General features: G+C 33.3%; 1 protein-coding gene across 1 annotated transcript; it reads right to left on the bottom strand.

Moving 5' to 3' along the window:
* Window positions 1-1,326: 1,326 nt before the first annotated feature.
* LOC134266873 (uncharacterized) lies at window positions 1,327-3,225 on the bottom strand. The gene is made up of 3 exons (XM_062749078.1): window positions 3,061-3,225; window positions 2,044-2,787; window positions 1,327-1,716 (listed from the first exon to the last, which is right to left on the bottom strand). The coding sequence occupies exons 1-3, from the start codon at window positions 3,199-3,201 to the stop codon at window positions 1,327-1,329; spliced, it is 1,275 nt and encodes a 424-aa protein (XP_062605062.1). The 5' UTR covers window positions 3,202-3,225.
* Window positions 3,226-12,672: the final 9,447 nt, after the last annotated feature.

Genomic DNA, 12,672 nt, shown 5'->3' with positions numbered 1-12,672 from the left:
CTATTAAATTGTCACACTTTTTTCAATGAAACACAGAGTCATATTATTTGAATAAATTTTGACCTTTCATATTTTAACGTTATGTTAACTCTTAATTTAATTTAGTATTGATTAGTTATTGATTAATCCTTTATCTTTTATTACATATAAATAAATATTTTTACATACAAAAGAAGCTTTAATGTACTGATGGAAATACATTTTGCTTGTTTGTAGTTGATACTGTAAACGTAGTAAGCTTTTTACGTCGAATCCTATTGTGACGTCAGCAAACCCGCGATCTACCTTAACTCATGTAATTGTTTCCTCTATCAGTATTGTGACGTCATTGTATTGTTTTTGACGTTACTTATTACACACGTCTGAAGAAAACAATGAAAGCACTTACGTTTAAACAAGTGTTGCCTTTTTGTTTTATTTTAATATTGATTACCGGACACTGAGATATCTATTTCATTTCTTTTGGATATATATATATATATATATATATATATATATATATATATATATATATATATATATATATATATATATATATATATATATATTTTTTGTCGAAAAGTGTTTTAAAGTTTTTTATTATATATCCTCGGAGGTCCATGAGTCGTTACCCTAACTTGATCGTGACTGTTTGTAAATAAATTTGAAGTGCTGTTTCATTTCGTAAGTCATACCTCAATTAAACATGTTCTTTTCTTTGCAGTAAATTGTTCAATAAAAAAAATATGCCTTTTTGATTGTTTTCATCTCATTTAAGTTACCGATGTTTACTCGGCGACATTTTGAAAAGCAGGTCCTAGGGTCGTGACGTCACCGGAAATTGAAGTAAAAAGGCCAAGAGAATGAATATATACGTTTTTCATTTTTCAACTCAAAGTTTAACTGTGTGTCAACATTTTTTAAAGACAAATTAATACAATCTTTACAAAGAATGAATTTTTAAGTTAAACAATTATAAAAACTTATATAACTAAGATGAATTTAACACTAATTCAATACAAATTTATGCAGTAGCAGCTAGCAGTATTGTGTTACTCTGTACTACAGTGTGGACAAAAGAAAGGATCATTTCTTCTCACAACACGTATTGGTGAACAATAGATCAAGTGAACCCAATGGCTGCACTAGTCACATTGAGCCCACTTCACAAATACAAGAGAAACACATCTTTTCAACTCATCTGGCTGAAACTTCTTGCAAACGCAGCACAGTTTAGAGGGATCCATTTCAACATCACTGTCAGTGTCTGAAGTATTTTGGAGATCCTCGGATATGGTCAGATTTATTGTTGACGGGCCTGGTAAATCGTCAATAAGTGCAGTTTTTCTAAAACTTGTCTTCTGGTGCTTCTTTACCCCCAATGTCTTTCTCTTTTTTCTTCTGACTTTTTTCATGGTCTTTCATTCGCTGATGCACATTTTCTGAAATTTCCCTGCCGGACACGATCTTGCTCATAGTTTTCCTCTCTTTAATTTCTCCTCCACTCTTCTTTGCCTTCAGATGGTTCTCCTTCTCTTGTAACTTTACCACATAATTTTGCTGATCTTCATTATCTCCCAATCCTCTCTCATTCTCTTGGCTTTCAGCAGCCAGGCCCTTGAAGACTTCTGCTGGTACCAAATACCTCGAAGGTACTGCGTCTTTACAAAGGGGGTAAATCCTGGTACGTCGAAATCCTGACTGGACGTTTTCGGGAGACAGCACCTTCGTGTACACCTTGCATGCAATTTCACAAATGTTATACCTGGTAATTGTTGCTGCTGTCTCCCTTATCAACTTGTGGCACAAACAATTGTAAATGTTTTGAAATGGGCCATAGCAGGCAACGTCCATTGGTTGTAATACATGGCTTGTATGGGCTGGAAGTATAAAGCTAATTATCCCCTTCTGACTTTCCCACTCTACAAGATCCACAGACACATGGGATTTGTGTCCATCTAAGAGGAGCAATATCTGTCCTTCATCTCGTGGAACAAACTTGAGGAAGTGGTGTTCCAGATACTGTCGAAAGATTTGTCCATTTGACTACCCAGTTTCGCGCACCGTGCCACTAGCCCCTGGGGATGCTCCACTCAATAGCTCTGGCATCATCCGTTTGCCAGGGAAGACAACAAAAGGTGGTACAGAGACACCGCTTGCACTGCCTCCTCCAAGAATGGTGTTAGTCTTTCCACAACCCGATGTTACTGACTGCGGACAGTAAGCTGAATCTCCGACCACGGCTGGTGGTTTGTGGTCAACAGAAATACCCTTTTCATCAACATTAAAGATGAGATGAGGCTTTCCATACAGATCATGTTTGGAAAGAGTGTTACGAAGATTTTCAAAGTAGTTGGACACAGTTTCACTGGAAGCCATTTTCGCTCTAACATGCTCTAACCCTCGTGGCTTCAAAACTTTTAATTCAGGCCATCGCTTTAAAAAACCTCTCATCCACTTCATAGAAAAGGGCTTGTCAGGAGTTCTCTTACCCACAAAAATTGCGTAATCTGTTGCAATATTTATGCATTCCTGTCTAGTAAACCCATAACCAAAAGCTGCCATTGTTTTAAAATGATTTACTAGATTTGCCTCTTCAAGGTTGTCTAGAACTGGAGTTTTACCAAAAACAGCAGTTTCTGGGTCAACTTTTAGCAGAACCCTGTCCCTTAAAGTTGTATCAGGCACCCGAAAAATTTTTGAAGCTTTCCTAACTGACATTTTCTTTTCTTTAACCATTTTATATGCATTTGTCATTTGTGATGGAGAATAAAGCCTATAGTTTCTTTTGTGAGGCTTGGGACTTTTCTACAATAGCAAACAAACAAATCCATTGTAAAAAAAAATGTCTAAGGAACAATACAACATGACTGGAAAAATTAACTTTGTTTGGCCTATCGAATTCCAATGTAGTCATGTGACTTCTCTTGATATAATGTAAACAAAGCGTAAAATAGCACTGATGCACTCAATATAGGTCGTAATAAAACAAAAAAATGGACTTTATCGTCATACTTAATTGGTAATAATGGATTTGACTGTTAATCAACTAAAATTTTTTTTTCATACTATTTTTTTTACCTGTTTTGACCTCATTGTCGTCTGTAGTTGTAAATATGACGTAATCAATCGTAGTAAGCTGTTTCTCACGGTGTGCGCAGTCGCGGACGAAATCTCGCGAGATACGAGAGAAAAACAAAAGGGACACGACTCTAGGACCATAACGAATTTAGGGCCTCCGACGATATATATATATATATATATATATATATATATATATATATATATATATATATATATATATATATATATATATATATATATATATATATATTTACATTTGCTTGTTGATTTGAAAACCATTTTTGTGTATACTCACGCGTAGAAATACACACGGAGAAACTCGCGCAAAAGTGACGTCACAATAGTCGATTTTCCAATTATACATGATATAAGGAGTCCTGACGTCACAATTTTCAAGGCTGTAAGCGATACCAGACATTACGAGGTGAGGCTTATTTAAGCACTGAATTCGTGTTTTGGGATGTCTTCGATCCTATAACACACCTGGCCGTACCGACAAATTGAATACCGCGCGTTAGCGCGGTATGATAATTTGTCGGCACAGCCAGGTGTGTTACTGGACCGAAGACATCCCAAAATATGAATTCAATGCTAATATTTACATTCTCTAATTTTTCCTCTTCATAATTGTTTATTTCGGTAATTTAAATGTGTGTTTAGCGCCCCTTCAAACCTGGCGTGCTTTATAGACGTAAGAGCCGTTTTTGACGTTTGTGACGTTGCAATGTTAAATGACGCAAACGAACATTGCGAGGAAAAAAGTGACAAGTTAATTTTTAACGCATATTTGTTGTATTTTTACGTTAATTTAGCAGGGTTTATTATTTTTATTAAATTGTGTCAAAACAATGCACATTTTGGTTTTTCTAGAGTATTTAAAATGATATAGTTCCTACTGTGCATTCTAACGCGCGGTGACAAGGTTCGCATGTGTTATAGAGATTTGAACGTCATGGATTTCTAATGGATTTTATGAAAATTACACTGAATGTAAATATTTAACTTTTAATACAGTTATTATAGTTTGCGTTTAGTCCCAGTATGCTTAAACATTGTTGTTGGGGGTGCAAGAGTGATTCCCGGTATACAGAAAGATAGTACATGACTGCCGTAAGCTGGATTCCTGTTCCGAAATCGTTCTCTCAACCAAATAAATGCCAGAGGTGGATTCTCCGTAGCTAATGTAAACAAGTCGACAATCGGACGCACATATGCTCGAAGCACTTTCAGTTTGTCTCTGGAACAGAGTTGAAAACGGAAATAGGGCCACAGGAAATTGAAAGAAAATAAAAAATGGTACAATATGATCTAAATCATCTTTGTGACAAGTTTATATGAATATCTCTCCTTATAAATCAAAATCAATCTATTGTATTGTAAAGTATTGTTATTTTTATGTATTTGGTTTAATTTATAATTTATCCAGACATTTTTTATCAGAGGTATTTTGCTGGGATGTGGGGGCCCTTGAAGAAATGTCTTCAGGAGTTGGGGGCAAAGCAGTGCTGACTGTGTTGTACAACAAATACATAATAAAGATGTGGAAGTGTTGGCGGTAATAGAAGAAAAGGATGACATTCCCAAAGGTATAATATATAATGATCTATAGATTTTTTGGGGGGTGGGTGTGTTGGGGTTAGGGGTTGCTTGGTTTTAATCTGGCGGTGAAATTCATTTGCTTCAAAATGGCCATTTTTTTTTAAGTTGACCATTCATATTGCAAAAAAGCCAACACCACTGCTGTTTCCACTTCCAGTATCCAGTGTCGGACCGATTTTACATTTATCAGCATATTAGCGCCTTTCTACACTGTTATGGTGCTTGTATAAATTAGAATTTTCTTGATATAATGTATTGTAAAGTGCTTTGAGTAGCATTTATGCTAGAAAGGCACTATATAAAAACAATCATTATTATCATTATAATTTTTCACATTAATTTATGTCCATGAATATTATAAAAGGTCTTTCTCTTGGCATTTTCTTTCTGTTGCTCAATTTGCTCAAAGACAAAGCTGCCAGACTTTCATACTGGAGGGGAAAGGAAACTAATCTGGAAAACAATGAGGTATTATTGCTTCAATCTTAAAATATTAATAATATAACTCCTAGGGAAATAGGTGTTCATTCTTGCCTTATTTGATCATCCTCATTTCACTGGATTTTCAACTATTCACATAAATTTATTATATTCAAAATTGAAAATAGTTTACAGAAAAATAGCTGTAAGTTTTAAACTTAAAATCAAGTATTTATTGTTACTGACATTTATAGAACTTTAAAAAAAACTATACTACATTTTTAGATGAAAAGGAGAGGGTCAAAGAGACAATTATCTATTTGTGAAGAAATTGTGATGACCCTGATGCACCTCAGAAGAAGAATAGATACAAAAACTTTGAGTGCTATGTTTGGTGTACAGGCTGGAACTGTCAGTAATTTTTTTTTCACAAATGGACAACTTTTCTTTTATTGCAACTTAAAATTTTAATTTCATGGCCAAGTAGAAATCAAACTGCACAAAAATTATTGGGTTGTTTTAAATTTTTCCCTAGCACAAGGTGTATTATTGACTGCAGATTTTTTTTATTCAAAAGCCCAGTCTACCTTCCTCACAAGAATTACTTGGTCATCATATAAGCACCACAATACTCTAAAGTCATTAATTGCAATTACCCCGATAGGATCAATCTGCTTTTTTATCTAGTTTATTCACTGGCAGCATCTCTGATAAACGGATAGTTGAAGAATCTGGATTTTTAGAATATAGATTAAGAGGAGTTGACATAATGGCAGACCGAGGCTTTTTGATAAGAGGAAACCTGGCTCCAAAAGGAGCTACACTAAACATCCTCCCTTTGCTTTTAACAGACAACTCTCGGGTTTAGCTGTAACAAAAACAAGACGCATAGCTAGGGCAAGAGAGGACAATTGGTCGACTGAAATGCGTCAACATTTTGCAGGGTGTTATACCTCTTAAATTGAAGCCTATCAATGATCATATAGTATGCTTGTGTTCAGCTTTATGCAATTTAAACCACCAGCTAGTATTATAATGTATCTTGTATGAAATGTCTGCCAGATAAGTACTGGGAATATTTCATAGAGAAAATCCAGCCGCTAGTATTGCAGTTGATAGTTTGTTTCAGATAATCAAATAGTTATTGCTGGCTAGCCTCAGATTTCAAATAAATTTTGAGTTAATTAAGAGCCATTCTCTGTAATGATTTGAAATTTTATATAGGAGCTGTGGCACGCATAGTCTCAGAATTTCTCCAAACTCACTATGATAAAAGTCATTGATACCCTTAACTGGAATCAGGCAAAAATTGGTTGCTATGTTTTATAGTTACCATGGCAACATGTCTTAAAGTTCGAAAAATGGCAGGTTTTAACATGTTTAGAGCCCCATAGTTAACATTTGCGGCAAAGCAAACAATTGGCAATGACTGTTTCCAAAAGTTGAAGGTCAGATGTCTCAAATGCATGATAAACATGTTTGGTAAATCAACTATTACATACGTTACTATGGTAACAAAGTATTCAAAAGTAAAAAAAAATATTCATTGAATTTTATAAAGTCATACATGTAAAAATAAAAAGCAATTATAGGATGAAATGTGACCAAATAATAGAAAAAAGAGCCTTGAAACATATACCAAGAACAAAATATGATATTTCATTTTGGTTGGCAATGGTTGCCAAGGTTTTTGTACCACAGAGAGCCTTCAATGTAACACTCTGTATGTTTAAATCTGATCCTATCTTTAAAAAAAAAGCATATTTCCTCATAACTAATGATCAATTTTATAAGATGCTGGTGTGCTCTAGGTTTTTCCATTTGAAAAAATTCAGATTAGATTCTTTAAATAGAGTGTTGCTATGGGAATAAGCGGAAAATATATGCTTAAAAACCTGAAAAATATTTTCTTTTCTTGGATACGTACCCTTAAATGTAGATTCCCAAAACTTTTATGATTTATATTTATTAACAGCTAACTTGACTTAATTTTGACTATCATCCAATCTCTAAATGGATGCAAGAAGTTGGCACACAGGGTTTAATATTGATATAATGTTCACAAAATCGAACATTTTCCCTTCTTGGTAACCATAGCAACAGTGTTGTTTTATTAATCAAATTTTATCAATATATGATATTCAACTTCAGTTCTAACAGAAAAGTACTATTCAAGCTGAGTCCTTTAATTTGTTTCTTGATTAAATGGCAATTTAATTCTAAATGCAGCGAAAAATAATTCAGTTTTAAGCAGTGGTACTTTGTTTCCAGTAACACTGCAAAGTAGCAATTATACTCAATATTCTTATGATTTTGGTGTTGCAAGGTCCTAAGGATGCATATTTGCCAGTTTTGAATTTTCATGTTTTTCCTCAAGACAGTAGCATTAACCCAAACTTAGTTACTGGTTTTGCATGGTTTCAATGTGTTACCATGGCAACCATAAAAGTTATTTATAGAATAATATTGCTTATACTTATATACATAAGGTCAAACATTTTCATTGTTTTTCTTAAGTCGTTGATTGAGTTTGAGCATGTAACACCTACCATTAGTGAATACGGAGTGTTTTTCAGCATATTTCAGCATATTTCAGCATTTTAAATGTATTCCAAATGTACCCTTGGTTACCACTTACTCAGAGATATATTCTAAACAGTTTCTTTACAGTATAAGTGACATCAAGGTGTCATGTTTTTGTGAGAATGGTTTGTTTGCTTTTTTAGTTTTTGTTAAGCCACAGTGAAGATTTAAAGTAGCTGAAAATCTCGATTTTTCAAACTTTTCCGGCTGTTGCCATAGCAACCGAGACACATAGCAACGAAATTTTGTTTGATATTTGTTTCTGGTGTCAAGTACTTAGCATGGGTGAAGTTTCATCAAAATCGGTGACCATGCGTGGCAACGAAGTTTAAGTGGTTACAGAGAATGGCTATTAAAACTTATTTGATATTGTATAATGTATTTTTAATTTTCATATTTCTACAACAAATTGTATAGTGTCATGTCTCACTTAGATGATAATTTAATGGTCTAAAGAATAAACATATTAATTAGGGTACCTGTGTTTTGACGTTTTATTAAGCTGCAGCATTGTTAACAATTGATTCATAAAAAGTACAATAAACAAAGGTGCAGGTGGAAATTTGTAAAACTGTATCACAAGCAATCAAGATGTAATGTATTATTTGTTCTTATCAATGACACAGGAGATGCACATTGAGTATAAGGAATTGATAAATTATGAAATTTTTGTCAAGGTTTTTATTTTTGCAATGTAAACTGTATATAATATTTGAAGGGTATATTGATGATATCATATGCTGTAGCAGTGATTTTTATTCTTGTTATGTTTTTTTTAAATTATGGTAAAGACATGTATACTAATATGTGTGTGTATTTTATTGGAACTGTGAAAAAAAAATGTCCAGTTGATTTTAATTTTCATTCCATATTTGATACATCAGTCAACAACTGTTGAAATAAAAAAAAACTATTCATTTTCATTATCATATCTCTGAAAAATGTTTCATTAAATGGAAGTTGTGAAACATGGATACCCTTTTCTGTATATATGGTATAAATGACAAGATCATAGTGTGGAATACCATAAATACCCATCTGACCTTGCATCTGGTGATAATATTCCGATTTCTGTGTACCAAAAGACATGTTATCAACAACTGAACAGCCTTTCTGAACAGCAACCTCTTTAGGATGCATATGTTTGATGAAAAGGAACATTTTATCTAAAAAATTTTCTTGCCATGACACCAACAAGATTCTATCTACACTATACCCAATAAAACGGCGATGTTCCATACATGAACTTAGCACCTTTTTCAGAATCTCTACTTGCCCTTTAAGCACAGAGCCACTTTTGATACACCAACTTATGGAAAAAGCAAATCAGTTAGTTGTATTTTAACATGATTGATTTTAGGAGGGACGGTTTATTTATTGAAAGCAGGGACCTATGGTCCCTGTTGAAGATCTCAAACTCTCTACGTTTCAGTCTATAGATAACCTGTAATCTTCGCATGATTTGTAAGTCTGTAACTTTTTTTAATTATAGTCTGATGTTTTGTGTAAAAGATAATTAAAAATGTCAAATAGGCCTAACATGAAATTGGCTGGTATCTCTGTGAAATCGTACGTGAAGTTGTTGTCAACAAATGGATCTGAAATCGGTAGTTTTACCAACTTTTCATTCAGATCAAGAGCTAAAACCAGGATCAATCGGTAAATTGAGTGATTTGACAGCTTAGATATTTCAACAAGGTTATTTCTTCAAATTCGTCACAGTAATATCACGCTCTGATATACATTTCTGCAAATCATGTACCTTCAACAAAGCAAGGTAACTACTCGCCATTTGAAAACAAAGAAGGAATGCCTGGTGTCACGTGATCGCGGATAATGTAATAGAGGAAACCAGCACCGGAGTTGGGTGTTGGAAAACGGACTACAGAGACAGTGATAAAATAAGACAACATAGGGGAACAGGAATTTCAAATTTTTGAGTATAATTTGGTGCTGGTAAACATGTAAAATGTAGATATAGAAATGTTTGAAGTTAAGTGTGAATTATTGGTGTGTAAATCACACAGACTTGCACGTAGGCATATTTTTCATGAAGCTCTAGCAAAACTTCAAAAGTATTCCTTAATTGTAATAGTGGACCGGGAATCGAACCCAGAACCCTGCATCTCCAGTCAGGTGCTCTACCAAATGAGCTATCCAGGTCGATATCCACGGCCCAAAACATTACATTCCTCCCTCCTTAAATGGTCTTTGCCCTCGAAGACACGACCCAAGTTCTTATTACATGTACCCCCTGGCAGGACTTTCACCTGCAATTACAAGGGTGGTCAATGGCACCACATCTGTAATGGGGGGGGGGGGTATGGCTGGACCGGGAATCGAACCTTGGACCCCTGCATCTCCAGTCAGGTGTTCTACCAGCTGAGCTATCCAGACCGATATCCATGGCCCAAACCATTACGTAAACATGTATATACGATGGTTATTTGAAAAGTTCGTGGACTTCTGTCATATCTTTTTTATTTGACGTCATCTGTTATCCAAACTTGGTAGAAGTATTCAAATAATAAATTCAAATGATTTGTATTAAAATGACAATACGGCGCATCTCTTCAAAAACAGACTTGTTAAAATTTTCCTATAGGATTTGGAATTTTTTTATACTCATAAATGTATATATATACTTTCAGAAAATTACAAGTTTCATAAGTAAATAATTCTGATTATTTCATTAAAATTAATAATCATTTATGGTACATTTAAGAAATGAATTTAATTTTTGAAGATTCATGAGGTTATGAACTACGATGCTTCACGCCAGCATAAGCACGTTAGCGGACGGGTATTATGACGTAACAATGCAGATATTCATGCTTATTGTAATGTGGTTCATGAGAAAATATACTGCATTTTATTTTGTAAAGAATCATAGGGAAAATTCATTGGAAATGTAAACATAAATATATACATCGCAACATGTTCAAGGTACCACATTCCATGCTATACACGCATGCGTAGTTTTCATAAACAAAATACCATGGTAAGAGAGGGAAGCCTGGTAGGCCTGCTACATTGACAAAGTCGACCAAAACGAAAAACGAAACAAAAAATAGGGCTTGAAATTAAAAAGCAACTTTCCTGACAAAAATTTAGTTGGGAGATTAAAATAATCATTTGGATGGAGAAGAAACGGGATCTCGGCGACATTCACGTGGGGTTCGCGAAGGTTCTACCCTCTACAGGTTTGTATCTCCATGGCTTTCAAAGAAAAAAAATCAGTGTAAACTCAACATAAAAATGCACTTATGACATACAAAAATTATTGTCATTTGAAATGCAAATTGTACGACGGCGTATTTGTGCCATATTGACAATGTAGAAAAAAAAATTTTAAAAACGTTTGAACGATTTAAGAAAACGTTTGTACGATTTAAGAAAACGTTTGTACAATTTGTTAAAACGTTTGTACAATTTGTTAAATCGTTTGTACAATTTAATAAATCGTTTGACAATTTGTTTGTTAAATCGTTTGTACAATTTGTTAAATCGTTTGTACGATTTTTTAAAACAGTTTGTATGATTTAGGAAATTGTTTGTACGATTTTTTAAATCGTTTGAACAATTTAGGAAACCGTTTGTACGAATTTTTAAATCGTTCGAACAATTTAGGAAATCGTTTGTACGATTTAGGAAATTGTTTGTAGATTTTTTTAAATCGTTTGAACAATTTAGGAAATCGTTTGTACGATTTTTAAAATCATTTGTACGATTTTAAAAAATCATTTTGGGTACTACTAAACAGTGTACGATAGAGTACTTTAGAGTAAGTTAGAAAAATTGTGTAATTTAATACAATTAGATTATTTATTTATGTATATACAGCATCATTACACATTATTATAAAATAATATTGCAATATTTGTCCAAACTATTTGTTTTTGCCGATATTTTGACAAGAAAACAACATGTATGAATATTGAATACCTATGAGATGCAATGTCTCCATTTCAAATAAAGCACAAACACATAACATTCAGGATTCAATGCATTAAAGATTATTAACACCCCGATCTCAATTATTTCAGACCAACTATTATTTCATCTAAATCTGAAGTATCAAAAATAAACTTTATAAACAAACGGTTTCCTAAATTGTTCAAACGATTTTAATAAAATCGTACAAACAATTTCCTAAATCGTACAAACTATTTTAAAAAATCGTACAAACGATTTAACAAATTGTACAAACGATTTAACAAATTCTACAAACGATTTATTAAATTGTACAAACGATTTAACAAATTGTACAAACGTTTAATTATTAATTTACCGGAGAGGTATATTTTGATTCTGAGAATTGCTTTTACCTTATATTCCATTATAATTGTAACGAGAAAAATTATTAAAGAGAAATAAATAAATAAACAAATGTCAAGTGATAGAAAAAGGATTTTAATGAGTGGGATAGGCTTTTTGAGAAATTTTTGACGCTTTTTTTAAAAGTGTGTTTGCGTCGCTCTATCCAATCAAAACATGTTTTACAAACCAATTGCATTAGAATAGGGGTTTTAGCCAATAATTTTATGCACAAAAAATAAATAGAGAATATTACATGTACATGCTAAAATCCATATCATATGTCATATCAGCCCGAAGGCCCGACGGCTGATATGGAGCCAGTGCTGATGCGGATATGGATGTGCTGATATGGATTTTAGTATGTAGCATTCTATTTATTATATATTTAACATACTTAATATGTGAGCTTACAAAGAGTCATTGAAGAATGTTTTGTGCCTGTTTATGACCTTTTTCTTTTAATTTAAAAGACCCAATTTTAGGTGACTGAAAAAGAAATTAAGACCACAAATTTTATCATTTTACATGAATATTTAAATAAAATCAAATAAATTAACTTTTAAACTTTAAACAAACGTTACTTCCGGTGTGATATGGATTTTTGGCCCGCTGTCCGATACGTGATACGGCTTTTCGCACCGGTCCGTGATATGGGGTATTGTAACATCACCCGATCAATTTAAATCT

Source organism: Saccostrea cucullata, unplaced genomic scaffold (genome assembly GCF_032062105.1).
Source record: "Saccostrea cucullata isolate Sc308-1 unplaced genomic scaffold, CSIRO_AGI_Scuc_v1 ctg8943, whole genome shotgun sequence".
NCBI lineage: Eukaryota > Metazoa > Mollusca > Bivalvia > Ostreida > Ostreidae > Saccostrea > Saccostrea cuccullata.
This window is presented reverse-complemented; position numbering and strand designations above follow the sequence as displayed.